We start from the raw sequence: 19,287 nt of genomic DNA, 5'->3' as shown, positions 1-19,287 counted from the left end.
CTGACATCTATTCAAATGAATGCAGTTTGCTATAAAATACGCATTTGTATTTCTAACTGTGATAACTGAAAAAAAAAAAGATAACTTGTAATCTCTATCCAGTAGCACATTATTTTGGCATGAGCAAGATTTTCTATAGAAAAAAGATTTTACTCTGTACTTGTACCGTGACTGCTTGAAAAGCAACTGTATATGTTTACAAAATCACTATGTGAATCAGAGTACATTTGTTTTTGGTTTTTTTGGAGGAAAAACTTTAAAAATGCAAGGTTTTCCTGCATGCACTTTCTATGTGCTCTGTGCAGAGTGTTTCCAAGTGAATTAATTTTCTACCAAGTCTGCATGCCTGGCTCTCAGACGCCATCAAAGCACTAATGACGTTTATTACTGTTTTGTAGCACATTATGCATTTTGATCTCTCTATGCAAAAGGAGTTTGATATTAAATGAAAGAGCCATGATATTTCAGGTTCTGCCTCATTGGCTCTTTGAGCAAACATGAATCAGAGTACAACACCACTAGGGTCTAAGAGACAATCTCAAGGTAAGCACCCTTATCCAACAATCAACATCTTTATATGTTGTTGTGTATCCATCGTTTGCCCAGTTAATATATACTTTTATGTATTTTATTTTTCTGTGATTTTTTTTTTTTTGTTTTGCGCAGGTTTATATTTTATTTTTTTATGTTTATGTTTTAATTGTTCATTTTCACCAAGATGGTTTTCTTGCTTGCAGCCATCTTGGCCATGTTGAGTTTGTTTGAAGTCTTTGTGATGCTCAAGTTTACTGTATGTCCTCTTCCCCTTGAAGGCATACATTATGTCACTCAGTGGATATTCATTAGCATGGACTTCTCCAATTTCATCTTTAGTTGGTGCTGGTATCAGTTAATATGTCTAACCCCTTCCCAGCTCTCCTTAGTTAGCCTACAGAAAATCATACTTCACTTAAGTTCACATAGAGGCCCAAAAGGGAAAAGCACACACTCAAATGTTTTTATTACAACATCACATTACATGCTTTAAAGGAGGCACATTGAGATGATATAAATATCCTGTTAGTCTTTACTTATCACACACTCATAAAGAAGTCCTCTGTAGATTTGCATGATCAGTGGTAGTGTTTGATTTTGTGTTTGGTTAATTGCGAAGCGTAGTGTTTATAGCTGTGTGTAACATTTGATGTGCGTATGCTCCTTAAATGTGCTTTCATGAAGTTGCAAAAAGCAGCATATGAAACAACGATAGCAATGCATACATTTGAAATGTATGTAACTTTTCTGATTCATATTTGAATTTAATTGACAATTAAAGTTTCATTTGGTTTAAATGTGACTCAGCGATATATAAGATCATGCTTGCAGCTTCATGCCTGTGTAAGATGGAGTAGCCACATAAAATGCTACCCACTGTTTTGTCTTCTACTGTGAAAAAAATGTGCTGTCCTGATATACATATATATATATATATGTGTGTGTGTGTGTGTGTGCTTATGTTCTGCATTATGTTGCATTGTCTCCATCATGTAGACTTCTTGAGAATAGTGCAATCCTGGATCAGTACGAACGGGCGTCACTGACATATGAAAAAACGGAGCGGAGATTTACACCAGCATGATGCTGCTGCTGCTGCTGCTGCTGCTGCTGCTGATGATGATGATGATGAAGGGACAATTTGATGAAACAAACTAAATGTGCAAAGATGAACATGAAGACTAGATGAAACTGCTCCAGATGCAAAGTTTTGAAAATCGTCTCTTTGCTCTACGTTCGGTAGCCAGTGCAGATGTCTCACTGCAGAAGCTTTGGACCTTTACAACAAACATCATTCCTGAACTTTAGATTTGGGACATTTAGAAACATATGTGTCATCATAGATTCTCAAGTGATCAGGAAATTTCAAGTTTATTTTAAGCATGTATTTTTTTGTAGCATACATGAGTTTGATAGCCAATTATAGGTGCTTGCGGTTTGTCAAATCTAGAAAGATTTACATTAGTCAAAATTGGAATTAAACTAATTACTAACCTAATTGAATTTAATTCTATTGGACAACTGTTTATTTGGGTAACAGCTCAAAGTCCAGTTTTATGACTCCTGCATGCTTCTTCTATACCCATTAAAGCATTAACATACTAACAACTGAGTATGAAAATAACGCATCTACTAACAATACTTAAGTCATACAGGAATAAGATGTGGGTTAAAAGGTGTTTTCAAAATAGATTAATTACACTGCATGTTATTGTGTGGCTGAATCATTACAAAGCAGAGCTCCAATTTCCAACATAATAAGTTCAACTTTTTAAATGTGCTAACTTTCCAATAAGCATTTTTCTTTAATTAATTTTTATTTATTTTTGGCAAATTTGATTCCTTCAAATCTGTTTAACTCCTAATTCTCTTACTTACTGTAGAAGCTTCATATCTTTGTATTAAAACAGGATTTTATACTAAGGCAAATTGAAAAAGTGAATGTTTTTACAGTTACTCGAGTTATCTTTCAGGGCTGATTTTACTGATGCTTTATAAAATAAATAACACTGAAGCTTCACCTTTCCTTTCCCTTTGTTTTATTGGCCTTTGGTCAGTAGTTCCTCTGTCCATTAAGCGTGTCCTAAATCTGTCAGCACACCTCGTTCTCCTCTCACAACCAATTAAATGTTGCTCCTTTTTTTCTGCCTGACTTGCTTCTGAGGAAGCGCAGACTCAAACCGGAAGGATTTATTTCACCAAGCAGTACACTTCTTTTCAATCTCTGAGAGTTTAAATAATTCCGGGTAATCAAGGTATCTGACAGGCAAGTTAATTGACTTTTTGTGATGCGTTTATCCAACTCGATCAGAAGTGAAGGATTAGCCTTGCACTCGGATAACACTTGCTACTGGCAGGCTGGTTAATATAAGATGACGTGCACTATGTGGAGAGTAAAATAAGTGGATCTGAGCACAGTGACACATGCAACACATTTCTTACTCACTGTCATTGTGTCCTTACCGGTATTTGTGGGAATTTGAATTTACCATCTATGTGTTCATTATTTTTCTGTGTTTAGTGTCATTACTTACATTCATACTCTCCACCATTTTTTTCCTTCCGCATACACACAGCCATGCACATAAATATTCCTGCAAATACCGAATAAAATGCTTTTCTTTTCTGTACACACATTTGCACTGCCTGGTCTGTGTCTTGTCTCTCTGCTTCACACGTCTGTCAACAGACATGTTCAGCACAGGTACCATATCCATGCTCTCTCTGTTTTTTGTCTTCTTTACTCTTTCTTTCTCTGAAAATGGACACACACACAAACACACACAGTCTCAAACGCATCCGCCGGTTTATAGATGGAGGCGGACACGCCACTAATTAAGTAAGTCTGAATCAATTCGATCAAGCAGCAGCAGGAAGCAGATGAGAAAAGCGAAGGGCCCAGAGCGGACTTAAAGTAATAGTGTTTTCATTTCTCTGCAGATACATCAGACAGATGCATCATTCCTCTGCATCTTGCCAAGTTTGACAGCATTTGGAGCTAAGGTTTCTCTCCCATGTGCATCTTGAGTGAACTGTTGTTAAAGAGCAACTTTACCAATGTAGAGTGATGTTATGAGAAAATTCCTTAAATCAAGAAAAAAGAAAAAAAGAAAAAGGTTTGTGATGTATGAATCAAGTTTTTTTCTTCTTTGCTTTGGACTAGAGGTGCATTTGCTCCCCGCCGGGCTTGGATTGAGCCGCTGATAACTTCAGATATGAGACTGAAAGGTTTTTTTTGTTTGTTTGTTTTTTTAAATTTAGAGTACCTTTAATGTAAAGTGATTCATGGAGGCAAAGAAAAAATGCAGAATCAGGTTTTTACATCATTTTAATGTAACCATGAAAATATAAAATTGCATATTTCAGCTGCTGATTTCACATATTTTCCTATTTTGGTGCCGTGTCTTTACAGTAGATAATCAGGTTCTTTGGTGGGGGGATGTGGTGAAGTGAAGAAGTGACTAATGTTAAACTGCATATATGGATGCATACATGATTGTCCCTGCCTTTCATCTAACATCCATTTCGTCTCATTTTTACTGATACTTTTACCGATTTGTTTTTCAGTCTCCTGGTCAAAATTCATAGCATTGTGGTATTTTGTTTTTGTTTTGTTTTTTTAATTCATGTGCATTTTTAACTGAAGACACATTAAGAAAATGCTGGACTGAATGTTTTCAATAAACTCATGTTTACTGATTTTTTTTGTGATGACTTATTTAATAAATGAGTACAAACTGAATTAAGTATTGTGTTTAGCATCATGTCATTATATATTTTTTGATACATTCTTATGATATTGATATTGGTATCCCATCAGATGTAGGGATGTTGTTTTTGTGTCTCCAGATGGTTGTTTATTGCACTGGATTTATGCTTGGGGTTGTTGCCAGGCATATTGTTTGACTGATCACACACCTATATGATGATATTGCACAGTGTGGCAACCTGAGCCTTTAAAGTGCCCAATTAGACAACATGCAGAAACTGCAATGAAGTTCAACTACATCTTCAAACATTTTGAAGGACACACGCTACAATTTTATTTGTTGACACATTTGGACATTGCACCTTTTTTGGACATTTTAAGAACAGGTATAGGTTAGAAGATGAAATAAGCACATACGATACTCAATGAATAGTGTAATGGTGTAACTGTCTGGGAGCAGCAGATGCACCAAGGCCAGTAAGAGCCATTACGAATTTCAGTACTAAACTTTGGGGCAAAAGTTTAAACCATCAAAGATTAACAGTGTCATTTGTACCATTGCCTATCAATCTTTTTAATTTGTATGGATGAAATTTAAGTTATATTTAGTTGTTTTTTGTATATATTGTTTGTTTAATGCTTTTTTGTGTTTTGTTTTTAATCAAACAAGCTGCTGCACCACAAGTTTTCTCACTTCGGACAATAAAAGTAGGGGAAAATCTATGACTACAAAGCTACAATCAGTGATCTGTTCGTAGTATAAGTAATAATTGTTAGTAGTTAGCATGTGGTGTTTAAATGGGAGGCTGTAGATAGATAGATAGATAGATAGATAGATAGATAGATAGATAGATAGATAGATAGTGAAACAGTGTTTGGTGAAGCAGTGTTTGGGTCATTACTCAAAAAAAGTAATGTATTACACTTTATTTGTCACTTTTCATAAAAGTAATGGAGTACATTAATTAAATACTTGCCAGAGAAAATAATTTGTTACACTACTTATTACATTACTTTCTCAGTACTCTGTGAAATGACCTGAAAAGCATGGTCACATAATTACCAGTTAACGATATAAATGTGATGCTACAGTCCCACACACCAACTCCAATCCCTATCCTAATGGGGACACACGCACTATCTTTCTTTTAGTTTTTAGGTGTAAACAAAGCCGAAAATACAAAGAAAAGATGAAAACCAGCACAGAGAGACTTCAAAGGGATCTTCCCTGTAATTGTACTGTAAAACATGAACAGGAAGAAACTGAGGCTACTAGGCAGAATGCACATCACTACTTTGTTACCTGTAGAAGTTCAGGGTCTGGGTGCTGGGCCGGGGTTAGCAAACACTCAGTTTCAAAATCCTTCTGGGTTCTTGGGTTCTGGTCTTTGCGTTACCATGTTGACTGTTCAGATGCTTGTAAAGAGCCAAAGTTGTATTAGCAGTATATTGCTCTTGTTTCTATCTATCTTTACCATCACACACTTGTCCTTTTGCACAAAATGAAAGTAATGTCCACATCTCCACTCCTTAAAAGCTGTATCGCTGTATTGCTCCACAACTTTCTCCTCCCACATGAACTGAAATCGCCTGATTGTAGCCAGAGTGTGGAGAAAGATAAAAGCATGTTTGATTGATGTTTTTTTCTTTCTATCTACCCGATGTGAACTGAAGAACCTTTTTTAACATAAGTAACGACACAATCAGTGCTGATTAAGCATTGACAGTATTGAGATGCTATTTTTATTCTGTACATTTTTTGCTTATTATCTCCTTCAACAGCGCTCAACTTAGAAAAACACCATTAGATTTTTCTTCTTTTAGACATGTGTGGTTCTATTTCTGTCATTTCTAACTTTTAGATTTTTTTAAAAGATTTAACTTTATTCAACAAAAATGTATAATGTATTTCAATTGGCAGACTCTTCAATGTACTCCTCTTTCAACTCTAACTGCTTCCACATATGTGCACCTAAAGACACCATTCAAACTTTAAAACGAAGCCAAGGCATTGAGCTATTCAGCTTTTAATTATCTTTTCAATATCTTTTATAGTTTTTCTTCACTTCCAGTTTAAGATCCAAGCTTTCTTCACCAGTTTCAGATTTTTTAATGGGTGTCTTTGTTTCAGTGAGTAGACCAACTGCCACAGTGGCAGAAACCTATGGCATTATTTTTGTGCCTCAATTCTGAGCGCACGTTAAAAAAAAAATTGCAAGCGCAAATGTTGAATTTTGAGGAGAACATTTTTTGAGTGAAGAAAAGTTTAATTTGAGCTAACTTTTTTTTTTTTATTAATCCTTTATTTATCCAGGTAAAAAAATCTCATTGAGATTAAAAATCTCATTTCCAAGAGAGACCTGGCATCATGGCAACAAAAGTCACATACCACATAGGTATATAACATTTAAAACAAATACAATATCCCATACAAACATGTGTAAAATATACAATAACAGATCAAATTAAGAGTACATTAAAAACAATCACACTGAGTAAAAGAGCTGTTCTCTCTCTCTCTCTAACAAAATTCATTTCTGCGTGTAAGAAATGTATTTCAGTCTTTGCTATTATCCATATACACACACACAATAACAGCCCCTCTTGCTCAGTTGTTGGCATTTGCTCTTGCTCTTTCCGGAAACACGGTCCAGAATGTAGCTAAATCCAGTGGAGTGGTTTGGTTTAAACTAGATTAAAACCAACAATGGTCTTAAAATATATATATTAAAATAAAATAATAAAAAATACTAACCGAAAATGGACTTAGCTACATTCTGGACCGTGTTTCCGGAATGCAGTAGCTAGCGAGCTGATTGGAGACTGTAACAGCCAACCAGAATTTTTGCATCCAAGTCTGTGATTGGTTCTGTGGCACACTTATAAGGGTATGCATGGAGCAGAGATGTTGTGAGCACGAACGACACACTGAGAGCAGATGTCTGTCAGCACACAGAGCACAGATCTGAGCAAGAGCAAATGCCAACAACTGAACGAGATGAGTCAATGTCCCTGACATGGATCCTGGAATGGCTAGAACTGTACAAGATCAACAGGACCGAAAGAACCTTCATCACAAAATCAGTGGGGGGTGCAGGGAACAACACTAGAGGCTAATTTAAAGCCAGGAGAACAGTCGCCATCAACTGCAGGATCTACCGAGGAGATGTTCTGTTCCAACTGCTATTTTTCATTGGCCTCAGCCCACTCAGTAAAATCATTAACAAGACAGGCTACACACACGAGCCAACTTTTAGGAAAAAGATTTGAAATGTTCAGTGTATGCAACAAAACCCAAACCCAAACCCTGATTGAATAGAAGACACTTTATTGGACATTGTAAGACCAAAGACAAGAAGAATGCAATGTATGCAGCAAAACCTTGATCCCCAGGAAGGGACCTCATTGGCCGCTGTCCGCCCTAACTCAAGAGCGATGCAGCAAACCCAAACCTAAGAGGGAAAAATCGGGCACCAAATGAGGTGATTCCATCTGACGCTGCCAAACCAAAGGGTGAAAATAAGAAGAATGCAGAAAAATGCAAAACCAAACCCCAGAGCCAGAAGCCCTAGACCCAATCAAGGGCCTTGGCCACATCAGTCCAATGCCCACTTTAAACCCAATAATGGGCCTGGGCAACATTGGCGCAATCCACAGTTTTTACCGAATCAAGGGCCTCTGCAACATCAGCCTAATCATGACCTTAGAACCAATGATGGGCCATCTCAACCACAGCCTAATCCTCACTTAATACCAAATGATGGCAGACGTCCATATAATGAGACTGATGAAGTGGGTGCGCTGAGATTCCTCCTGCAGGAGGCTCAGCACATGTGCAAAACCAATCTTTACAAAATGACAGCTGCAAACCACAAACCTAAAACACAGAATGATTGGCTTTGCCTGCAGCTAAAGTGCTGCAGAGAAAATGCTGAAAAAAACATTCTTGAGCTCCAACAACAACTGGAACAGGCTTGCAGAAACAGACCCGAGGAGAACTTCACCCCTGTGGTGAATGCAGCTCCTGTTAAAGACGACAACACAGCTGTGACAGCTGCAGAGCTGAGTGTGGACGCTTCAACACAAATTACAGAAGTTCCACACACAGACTCTACAGACATGAAAACCGTTCGAGATTTGGAGGCCCAAGTAAAAAACAGCAGGAAGAGATCGAACAACTCTGTGAGCAAATCCTCAAAACTCAGAAAACTCTAGAAGAGGAAGTTGCAAAGCGCAAAGAACAGGAACAAAGAACCCACTGTGAGTACGCCAAACTCAAAGGCAAACTCAAAGCCAAAAAGAGACAACACATCAGTCAAGTTCAGAAAAAGAGGCCAGCGTTAACAATCCAGAAAATTCTCCAGCCCAAGCCGAGACACTCCAGGAGAATCAGCAAGAAAAAGAGGAGGCCAGTTCTACCAAACGAGAAAATCCAGAGGCCCAAGATGACAACATGCCAGAAGAAAAACTAAAAAAGAAAAAGAAGTGCAACTGGTTTTTGAGACCATTCACTTAATTGACTTCACAGTAATATACAACAAAATATTAACAGTTACTTAAAGTGCCTAAACATGCATTTTAAGCATATTTGCTTTAATATTTTGTTGTGTACAAAGTTTTCATCGGCATGATATCCACTGTATCTATGCTGTTGATGCCTTTTGAAAGCATTCCTAATAGCATCTATCAAGTAATATGCCTTGCTCAATGGTTCATGGAAGTATTAACAGTTTTGGTAACTTCTTTGTAAATTGAAATTCTACAGCCTTATACTAGTAAACACTTTTGCTACATGCAGAAGACAAGTATAGTCAGCTGAGTATCCAGCCATTATTATGAAAGTTTTCTCTTTGGCATCCACAGATGCAACAGCTCATAACAAAACGGTGCAAACACAGGTGAATCCACGTAAATATACTTTTATATCTGAAAGTCCTGAAGAGAACAGTGTTATGTAAACAAGTAGGAAATTAGTTGTTGGTTGATAATTTCTTTGTTGTAACAATGATTTGTGGCAATAAATCTTACACCATTGGGAAGCCTGTTTATTTCCCTTTCAATAGTGACAAGTTTACAAGTAAAATGTTTTTATGGATTTGAAAGACAGACTTTGAAAAGGAAGCTCTTCAACTGGTGGAACATCAGGCATTGACAGGCTTTCAGAAGGAGGTTCTTCACTGGGAGGAACATCAGACATTGGTGGAAGCTCAGAAGGGGGCTTGAAGTTCTTGCATATGTGGTTCTTTTCTACATCAGCAATTGTAGTGAGCAGCTCTGATGCAAAGTTTGCAAGGTTGGTAAGTAGAATTTCTGGAGGATATTTCTGTCTGATCTCCCTCAGAATGCTCTGAAGCTGGACTATGTTATCTCTGACGGAGCGGGACAGGTGGCCTGCTATCCATCGCTGTAAGAGTTTTGGTGACACAATCCAAAGTGGCCTTTGTGACACTGGTGGAGAGTATGCTCAAACTCTAGGAGGCCATGTTCAAGAGGGGGCAAGTAGGAAGCTCCCAGAAGCCCTGCAAGATGCAGGGAACTACCTCTATCACCACTTGCAGTGAGCAGTTTGGAGCTGTGCTCTTCCTGCTGCTTCTCTTTAAGAATCTCAATGTAATTTCTCACCATGCTGAGGAGTTTAGTTGTTCTGTAGAAAAATGTCATGAGAATGATATTTTAAACATATTTAAAGCATCACAGAAACTGTAGCTGGACTGTTAATAATTGTCAGATGTAACTCACTGAAATTTAGGAGGTATGGACTCTGGAAATTTTAGGAGCATCCAGGCAAGAAATTCCATGTCCTTCATTTTATTAATGACATTTACTGCCCACACCTGAAACAGAAAACACATTTACAGTGCAGTTTTGTTTAGATGTTATGTGAACAAAATAAATAAACCTCCAAGTTACTACAAGTCTTGTGAGTTTTCTAGTCTCACCAGTTTCAGACGAGGTTTGGCTTCTTTGTCTCCAAAATCCCCCAATTCAAACTCCCAAAGCCTTCAAAAGAAAATAAACAGAGGCTTTCTCTCAGCATTTACACTTCATCACAAACAGACTGTCAGGTTTGAGGTGGATGGTCAGTATTACAATAACTCACTGCTCTCTGAGTGTCTGTTTGCTCTTCTCCACCAAAAAATCTCTCAGGTCTTCAGCAGTGATGTGTGGGTTTTTGCTTTCCTGCTGAAGACTGAGGAACTCCATCATTGCAATCTAAAAATAAAAGGAGGCATCTAAACATCACCACTCTCAGGTCCTGAGAAATCACCTGATATTTTACATGAGCTTTGGTTTGGATGGATCTCAGTCTTACCTGAGCCCTGTAGCCCGGAAGATGCCAGAAGATCTTCACAGCCATGTCGTAAATGTGTGTTTGACAGGTGTTGTTCGACATGAACAGCACCTGTCAAAGAAATAAGAAGTTAGTGATTGTTACTTAAGTTGATTCTCAGTCTGTCAGCTTTTAAAACTACGTCAAATTCTTTAAACTGCTAAAATGCAGAAGAAGAAAAAAACCTGTCACATACCCTGATGGGGGTATCTTGATGAATCGAGTAGATATTTGAAGTTTACACAGCACCATTCTCGCATGAAAATATCTTAAAAGTTTATTTTGTGACCCAGAAAGAGTAATATTTCAAACTCCGCCACTCTGTGTTCCTGCGCCACTGCCTCGTTTGAGTTTTGGACGAAATGGATTCTGGGATATTGCATTTCGTCATTTCGAGCTGATTGGAGACCAGAACAGCCAATCAGATTTTTTTGCATCCAAGTCTGTGATTGGCTGGTTTTGTGGCACAAATATAACGGTGTACAGAAAGAGTTGAGTGCGCACGGGCAGAAATGTTGAGAGCACGAGCAACGCAAGCGCAAATGCAAAAACTGAGCGAGAGGGGCTGCTATTGTGTGTGTGTGTATGGATAATAGCAAACATTGAACTGAATTTGAGTGAACATTTTGTTCACTCAAATTCAGCTTTTCTTCGCTCAAAATAAATTTCTCCTCAAAATACAACACTTGCACCTGCAAACTTTTTTTTACGTGCGCTCAAATTTTTTTACGTGCGCTCAGAATAGTGGCACAAAAATAACGCCATACACCTACACCTCTACCTGACCACACAAAGTTAATGATTTGTCTTCTCAGTGTTGCTATAATATTTTCGGTTGCTAAATACAGCTAAAAGCAGAAAATTCATTGTTGAAAAATCAATACAACCCGACTTACGAAATTAATTTGTTCCTGAGGGTCTTTCGTAAGTCGAAAATTTTCGTAAGTCGAAGCACCCATCGCGCCTTTTGAGTGAATGATAGGCTATCCGGTCGTTAAGTCTGACGTCACTAGCCGTGTCTGGGCCTAAACTCCGCTGCAGGTCCATATATCAAACGATCACTATGGCATTACTGAGAGTTGAAAAACTGTCTAAAGTCTTTCATCTTTAATAAAATGGTCAGTGTGGCTTCTCTACCAGGTGTAACAATTAAGTTTAACATCCAGGCATCCATGAAAACGGAATTTATGATATTTAAGGGAGTTAGAAGTTAGCAGGAAGTTAGCTCGCTAGCTTCTATCTAAATACAATATAGCATGTCCTGACTGCGGGGTTTTGGAAACAAAACGTACAGCTCTGTTATCACTTCCAACATAAATGAAGACAGAAAACTAAACAGCAGTGACGTTTGTAGGGTTACTGAAGTTTGGCTAGCTGGTATATAATGATGTGCTACGTGACCGCTAGCGACACAGCTATGTTAGCATAATATAAACAAGCTAACTTTTTTTCCACTCGATAAAAGTTAACGTGAGTGTTCTCGGTAGTCAGGAACAAATGTAATCGCATGGCAGGATGCTGTAAAAGGACCAAACTTCAGCCAGGAGAACAACTGAGATAATCCATCCGCAATACAAGGTTAGTCGTTCATATACTGCTGCATGGGCTGGGCTGTAGTTACATCCTAAGGTTTTAAAAACTGAGCTTAAATAAATGATTAGCGGTAATAAAAGCCGAGGGAGGTCAACAGTGATCACTGACTGTTTTAGGAGCTTTTTGAGATTAAATAGAAGAAAATACATAACATTAAACATGTTAACAACACAAAAGCCATATTAAACGCAGACTACTTTAGGCCCGGAAGTAGGATTCGTCACGTCATCACTTAACGACCGGATAGGCTAATTGCTAACTGCAACAACAATACGTTGTTCAAGTGGAACAGCGAAGCACAAGCACGAAAGCCAAGGGTTTGTCACTTGATTCAGAAGGCATTGTGGGAATTGTGGGCATTGTGGGTTCAGCCAATCAGAGCCAGCGGATTTTGTTACACGGGCATTTTGCCGTACCACGGGCAGAAATATTGCCGTTAAGTGCCTTCGTAACTTGAATTTTTCATTAAATGGGGTATTCGTAAGTTGGGGTTCCACTGTACTAAAGTTCTAAATTTTGACAAGTTACCCCAAACAGTCTACAAAGGTTTTTTTTCTGTCCACCAAAGTAAATATGATTCAAGAGATTTTTGTAACTTCACTTGTCCAAAAAGCAAATAAAGAGATTAAACAAAGATATACTGAACGACAGTCAGCATTACCAGAGTTAGCAGAGCTACTGTAGCTTGGTTTATAGACTTGAATTAGGAGGGGTAAGAAAAGTGAATTCACTTGACTGGAATCTGCAATCTACTGACATCTAATGGTGAGATTTTACAAGCTCTAACTTAAATGATACTTGAACATAGGCCAGGCGCTATGGAAGCCCGTTTCCACCACTAAAAAAAAAAAAAAAGGATACTTAACTCGAAATTTCCAGTTATCTTTCTCAAAATTTCGAGTTAATAAGTCCGAATTTTGAGAAAATAACTCGAAATTTTGAGAAAATAACTCGAAATTTCGAGTTATGGATCTTTTTTTTTTAGTGGCGGAAACGGGCTTCCATAAACTTCCCAGTAGAGGTTTTGACCTTTTTTATTGTACTTCTTATTTCTGAAAAATTACTCTAAAGCTTCTTCTAATGCTCCAGAGTCTATTTTATGGAAGCCCGTTTCCACCACTAAAAGGATCCATAACTCAAAATTTCGAGTTATTTTCTCGAAATTCCGAGTTACTTTCATGAAATTTCGACATATTAATTCAAAATTTCGATTTATTAACTCAAAATTTTGAGAAAAGTAACTCGAAATTTCGAGTTAGCGCTGCCAATCAGTAATCTACGTGAATGACGTCATTTCCTCGTTACCCGGAAGCTGAAGCCCTCAGCTACAAATGCTACAGCTAAGCTACCGGTATTACATCCAGTCGTGAATGCACAGATTGCTGAGTGTTTTCAGCCTGGCTTCACAAATGATGAAATCCCTGTGTTATTAGCTGAATCACATGGTGTTACTATCAGCAAACATACTCGCGAAAGCGCCAATTTGTTGGGATCCATATTTTCTCGAAATTTCGAGAAAATAACTCGAAATTTCGAGTTATGGATACTAGCTTTTTTGTTTTTATTTAGTGGTGGAAACGGGCTTCCATACTATTTGGACAATTTGGACATGACAACCATTAACTGAAGTATGAAATTATGCATTCCAAGGTTCACGTCAGAGCGCATGGAGTCAGGAGTAAATTGCAGTAGATTTTGTCAGTGTCTGTGGCAAATAAATTCAACTTACCTCCAAAACTGACAAATACATTCATAATTAACACACTCCCATTGTGTGAAGAGCTAGATCTGCAGATGTCTGTGCAAGACATCTGCAGATCTAAAAAAAAAAAAAAAAAAAAAAACAACTATTAAAAACTAATTTACCTGCTCATTTGATGTCCCTCTTACATGGTAATTCACTCACTTGCTGAAACTCACACACAGACACACAGCAGATGTTTTGCAATTTTTTTTTATTTGAGATTCTTGTGTTTAGACCTTTAAAAAACATAATTCCATTCTTAAAGTGATTTAAAGAATATGAGATTTTAATATTCATTTAGATTTTTTCTGACTCTAAATTTTCTTTGGTCATTTCTCAGTTTTTTTCTAATGTACATTTTGAAGATATTCAGTTACTGTCCAACTTTGAAACTTCGTCTTCTGTGTGAACTTCAGCTTTCAACAGTTCTGCACTTTGGCTTATAGGTGAAAGATTTGGTGTATGTCAGTTAAATTTAACAAGCTTCCCAAATATTTCAGCACTTTCAGGATTTCACCTTAAAAAACAAACAAATAGTCACGTATCAGCATTCGCACTGCAATTTCCCCAGGAAATGCATTCTCTAGTTGTAACTGTATTTTTTTTCTTAAAGATTTTTTTGGAACTTTTTATTTTATTTTGTTGAAGACGTTTTCGCTGTAGACGATGATGAAGAGCGAGTGACGTTTCATTGCTGCGCTGTCGCTTTAACGGTGAGTGACGGCAATATTGTGCGCCGGTGAAGCACAAATCCGGTGACTGACTTTAACCAGTCCTGTTGCCCAGTGTTTTGGGTTAGTTTAGTGCTGTGAGCTGTGAATTCATGTATACTAAGTCCGTTTTGTTTACTTAAACCACACAGTAGGCTGGTTCGTGTACTTTTGCGATATTGGGAAGGGGCTTGCTCAAATCAAATCATGGCTTATATTCAGGTTTTGAAGGTCCTGCACCGAAATCTGCAGCACAGAGCACCACAGGTCAGCGTGCTTATCCATACGCACAGGAGAGTGTCAACATTATCAAGACTGGCCTTCCACAGTGGACTAGAGGCTAATTCGCCTGTGCTAAGCTGCTTAATACAAACACACAGACGGCGGGGGATTTGTCTCGACTTTACAGCCAGAAATAAAAGCAGCCCCGAAGACCGAGACAGGTCAGTGTCCAAGTACCAGAGTGGGAGTCCAAAGCCTTCAGCTGCACAAAAAGGTATGCAAGGCGAGGAAATAAAAAGGATTTAAGTCGTGCTCATATATGTACTCAGATATTAGGAGCGTAGTTTCATGATAGCCTGCTATTTTCAAAGCAAACCATTAGGGTTTGTCCGTAGGCACTGTGGAGAAAATGTACTATATTTAACCAAGCAATGATTTATTCCACTGCAGCAGCAGTTTTGGGACAAAAATATACGCGATTATTGTATTTATAATCATATATATGATTATAAATCAATCGCTCTGATTATCACCAGCAGCAGAGGAAATATCTTAAAATGACCCAGGAGTTTATTTACTGAATAACTGAACAAACACTTGCCTTTATTAGTGAGATTCTAACTTTGCTAATATAAATGAAAACTATGCACAGCTGTTGCATAATAACCCTCCACACTGAATGCCTTCCAGTGAAAGAAGCTGGCAGGGACTTCACCTACCTGATCGTGGTACTCATCGGGCTTGGAGTGACAGGTGAATACAGCGGAATTAAAAAGCTGCAGTCATAACCCAGGCAATTCATCATCCTGTTTGAAATGACGTCTGTGTGTGTTGTCAGGTGGGCTGCTGTATGTGGTGTTCCAAGAGCTGTTTGCATCCGCGAGTCCAAATAAAGTGTATGGGAGAGCCTTCGATAAAGTCAAGTCACACCCAGAGGTATGAACGATATTAGTGACTGTCAAACATGAGGCCAGGCTAACAATGTTACAGTTCAGTATTTAAGGTCCTCTTAAGGTCCTCACTGCACTACTGTATAGCTCTGTAAATAATCATTCTGTACATACGATAATTTTTAACCCTACAACTGTTTACAACTTGCATAGTTCCCATTTCTGTATAACTGTATATCTCAGATTTCTGTAAAGTTATTTATTCATATTCTGTATAGTTTTTCATATTTATATCCTGTTCATATCCTGTACATAGCTTGTACTCACTACAGCCTGTACATACCTATAGTTATAGAATATTCACAACATACTTCATACCGTGTACATTATAACATACCATAATAGACCCATTTCTGTAATATACTTACATAATCTATATTATTGCTAATATATATTGTAATATATCTATATCACTAAAGCACTTCTGGATGGATGCAAACTGCATTTCGTTGCCCTGTACCTGTGCATGTGCAATGACAATAAACTTGAATTCTATTCTATTCTATTCTAATTCTTGATGATCTTATGAGGTCATATAAAAAGTTTCTTGTTTATTGAAAATGTAGGTAATTGGTGCATTTGGTGAGCCAATCAAATGTTACGGGGAGACCACCCGTCGAGGAAGGAGGCAGCAAGTCAGGTTGGTGTTTTGTTAATTAGTCAAACAAGTTCAGCAACAAAGCCTGCTTTTAGTTAAGGTAGCCTTAACATGTATAATGGCAGTCTTTGTCTCTTCTCCTCAGTCATATCGAGTACCTGAAGGATGGAATGAAGCATATGAGACTTAAGTTTTACATTGAGGGCTCAGAGCCGGGAGTGAAGGGGACAGTGCATACAGAGTCTAAAGAGGTTGGTATTCTGCCGCTAAAAAGCCATCTTATGAAATACATACATGCACAAGCACTGATTGACACTTCTGCAGTGAATGTTTTGTCTTTTCACTAGCACCTACTCAACTCGACTCTTCTCTATTCAGTTTCTGTCATTTTCAATCATATTTGAGTACCACCTCGATGTAGGTGGGGTCGTTGTAGCAAGGCGGCCTGGAAGTCCCCTGGCGTTATTTGTGTGTGACACAAACACAATGCAAAAATGGAGGTGTGAACCAGCACTGCACTCCTCACTCCAGGTCCTGGCGTCACTAACTAGGGAGAGCATAATTAGCCAGCCACCCTGTCATTGCCCCCGAGCCCACTGCACCACCCCTCTACACACCTCTGACACAGGAGGGCATCAAGCTAATTGTTTACCTGCTACCAAACTCATGCTAAAACTCTGCATCTCATCATTGGACCACGCTGTTGGTTTGTGTTCTTATGAAGGAGTTGCTCTCATGACTCACCCAGTGATGTCACCCTCTGCTCAATCAGTGGCTTGCGGTCTATTGATGTCATATTTTCAGCTTGACTCAGCTCGCTTGGAAATCCAGACTAATAGGTACTCAAAAAGTACCTAGTAACAAGTACTACCATCTAATAGAAAATTGAGTAATTTTCAAATTGAGATAAGCCGAGTAGGTGCTAGTGGAAAAGATGCTTTTGTGGGGCCTACAATGTAACCTACCTATCGTAGGCTCGTTGTTGCCAGCATTTATGCTTGTGCGGGTGTATTACGGGTAAGTTTATGTTGATGTTGTAATTATTATTCCCTATATTGAGGCAGTGATTGTTGTTCTCTCACAGTTAAATTGAAAAAACGTGGCAAAAAAGTATTCCCAAAAATGCACAGGAGAAATCGGCTGTACTGGACAGACCAATCACAGTGGTTGCGGGCTGTGACGTGTAGTTAGATTCAGGTGCATGTCAGGTTACGTCATAGAGTTTCAGAGGATTTTGCAGTTACAAAACGGCTTCAATGGGTAGATTTCACACTGAAGTGTAAATTTACCTAGTTTCATATGTGATGGCCGTCACATCGCTGATGTTTTTTTTTTACGTGTTTAATCAACCAGTTTTCTTGTTGTTGATTTTACAGAATCCTGAAACTGGAAAATATGAGTTTCGTTATATATTTGTGGACATGGATGTCTACCCAAGACGGACTATAATTGTGGAAGATAACAGATAAGGACCTTAGATGTGTGATTCAGCATTATGGAAGCATGAGGAGTGTGTGTTAGATGTGTTGCTGGACAGAAAAGCTGGAGAATTCACCTTCACATACTGTCAGAGGCTGTTAAACAATTACAGCTTTGGTGTAGAGCCTTGCAAAGCAGAGATCAAAGGATCACATGGCCCTGTGCTACTAATTTATAAATGTTTGTTTTTTTACTAGATTGTGATCTTGATTTTGAAATAATATCTTAAATTTGAATAAAATAAAACACTTGGGAACAAATATACAACTGAAGCGGTGTGTGTGTGTGTGTGTGTGTTTGTTTGTTTTGGACCCTCCCAGGGAAGGAAGTATGTAATAAGTTCCGTTTGTCGTTAGCAGTCAGTTTTCAAGATATCATTTTCAAATCTTGTTCGATGGTAGATACCAATAGCAGCTTAAGCTGTTTTCATTTTAGTTCACATCAAATGTGAACTTCAGTAAAAACTTTATATTACCCACTATACTTTGGCTTCAAACTTCTCAACAATAGATTAGACCTTCATTGGGGGACCTTCATTGTAAGCCCTCCAAGGTCAAAGTTAATCTTTGGGCGGGGGGGGGGGTGTAATTCAAGGAACTATATTGAGTAATACTTCATATGAAAGCGCATGGACAGAGCTCTACAACACACTTATTAACTTTTTCAGTACAATGCCCTACAGCGTTACAATGACCCCATAAATTTTTACAAACTCACACACTGCATAACTATATCTTAAAATCTCAGGTTTCTATAGCTTGTACAGCCAAAGATAATAAAAATACACCATTTTAGTATGTAATGCTTCAAGGTTAAAGGTCACACATCAGGGTGCTGTAATAAAACCAGGCTGACGTCAGTGTGTATTAAAAGCCGGCTAAAGTTAGCAAGTTTAATAAAACCAGGCTGATGTGAGCTTGTTGTAATAAAACATCATAAAACAACCATGTTTTAGCGTAGCCTTTGTCCTTCTAGGGGAGTTGCACTCTCTCGAGTGCTCTTGTTTATTGTAGAGATAATTTTCATTGGAGCTACAATTCTTCCTTCATTTGTAAGTTGTTTTTGGGGTGTAAGGTCCAATGACAATTTAACACATCTTTTACATGTTAAGCTCTTTTTTATATACATAAAATACAGGTCTAGAAAATATTATGGATGCTTTCCTGTCAAGTTTAGTTTATTTGTTGTGTACAGAATTACATTTTTAGAAATGAAGTATGAAACAGTCACCACTAGATGGAGGTAACGCATTGAGCTATGTACTGCATGACATGCCCTTTTTTACATTTTTGCAGGTATTTTCCATATAGAATGTGGAAACCGTAATAATAAACCAATATTAAAACTTGTCTCAACTTAATGTCTCATTTTAAGCAATGGCTAGCAAGATTGCTTTGAATTTTGTCTGTTTTCCCTC

General features: G+C 38.0%; 3 protein-coding genes across 7 annotated transcripts in view; 2 read left to right on the top strand and 1 right to left on the bottom strand.

The window, feature by feature from the left end:
* The window catches only part of neto1l (neuropilin (NRP) and tolloid (TLL)-like 1, like), a 69,644-nt gene extending 65,368 nt beyond the window's left edge, over positions 1-4,276 (top strand). The window contains exons 11-12 of one of the 5 annotated variants that reach the window (XR_014801279.1): positions 1,531-3,373; positions 3,475-4,276. Coding sequence is in view for 4 of the 5 variants with exons in the window: in XM_084939173.1 (XP_084795299.1) it covers positions 1,531-1,618 (88 nt within the window). In the remaining variant the exon portion in view is untranslated. Of the gene's footprint in view, positions 1-468; positions 544-1,530 lie in introns of all 5 variants that reach the window. The other 4 variants (XM_084939174.1, XM_084939175.1, XM_084939173.1 and 1 more) reach the window with 4 other exon arrangements.
* A 4,991-nt stretch (positions 4,277-9,267) lies between these two features.
* LOC146380231 (uncharacterized) lies at positions 9,268-12,997 on the bottom strand. The gene is made up of 5 exons (XM_084939177.1): positions 10,557-12,997; positions 10,344-10,456; positions 10,183-10,243; positions 9,983-10,077; positions 9,268-9,887 (listed from the first exon to the last, which is right to left on the bottom strand). Exons 1-5 carry the CDS (start codon positions 10,635-10,637, stop codon positions 9,638-9,640), a joined length of 600 nt encoding a protein of 199 aa, XP_084795303.1. The 5' UTR covers positions 10,638-12,997; the 3' UTR covers positions 9,268-9,637.
* A 1,629-nt stretch (positions 12,998-14,626) lies between these two features.
* On the top strand, positions 14,627-19,219 carry timm21 (translocase of inner mitochondrial membrane 21). The gene is made up of 6 exons (XM_084939171.1): positions 14,627-15,117; positions 15,534-15,596; positions 15,682-15,779; positions 16,360-16,433; positions 16,537-16,642; positions 17,768-19,219. The coding sequence occupies exons 1-6, from the start codon at positions 14,829-14,831 to the stop codon at positions 17,858-17,860; spliced, it is 723 nt and encodes a 240-aa protein (XP_084795297.1). The 5' UTR covers positions 14,627-14,828; the 3' UTR covers positions 17,861-19,219.
* The last annotated feature ends 68 nt before the right edge of the window (positions 19,220-19,287 follow it).

The sequence above is a fragment of the Perissodus microlepis genome, chromosome 9, assembly GCF_051167445.1.
Source record: "Perissodus microlepis isolate ML-2025 ecotype Zambia chromosome 9, ASM5116744v1, whole genome shotgun sequence".
Lineage (NCBI taxonomy): Eukaryota > Metazoa > Chordata > Actinopteri > Cichliformes > Cichlidae > Perissodus > Perissodus microlepis.
Note: the sequence above shows the minus strand (reverse complement) of the source record. Positions and strands in the feature narration are given on the sequence as shown.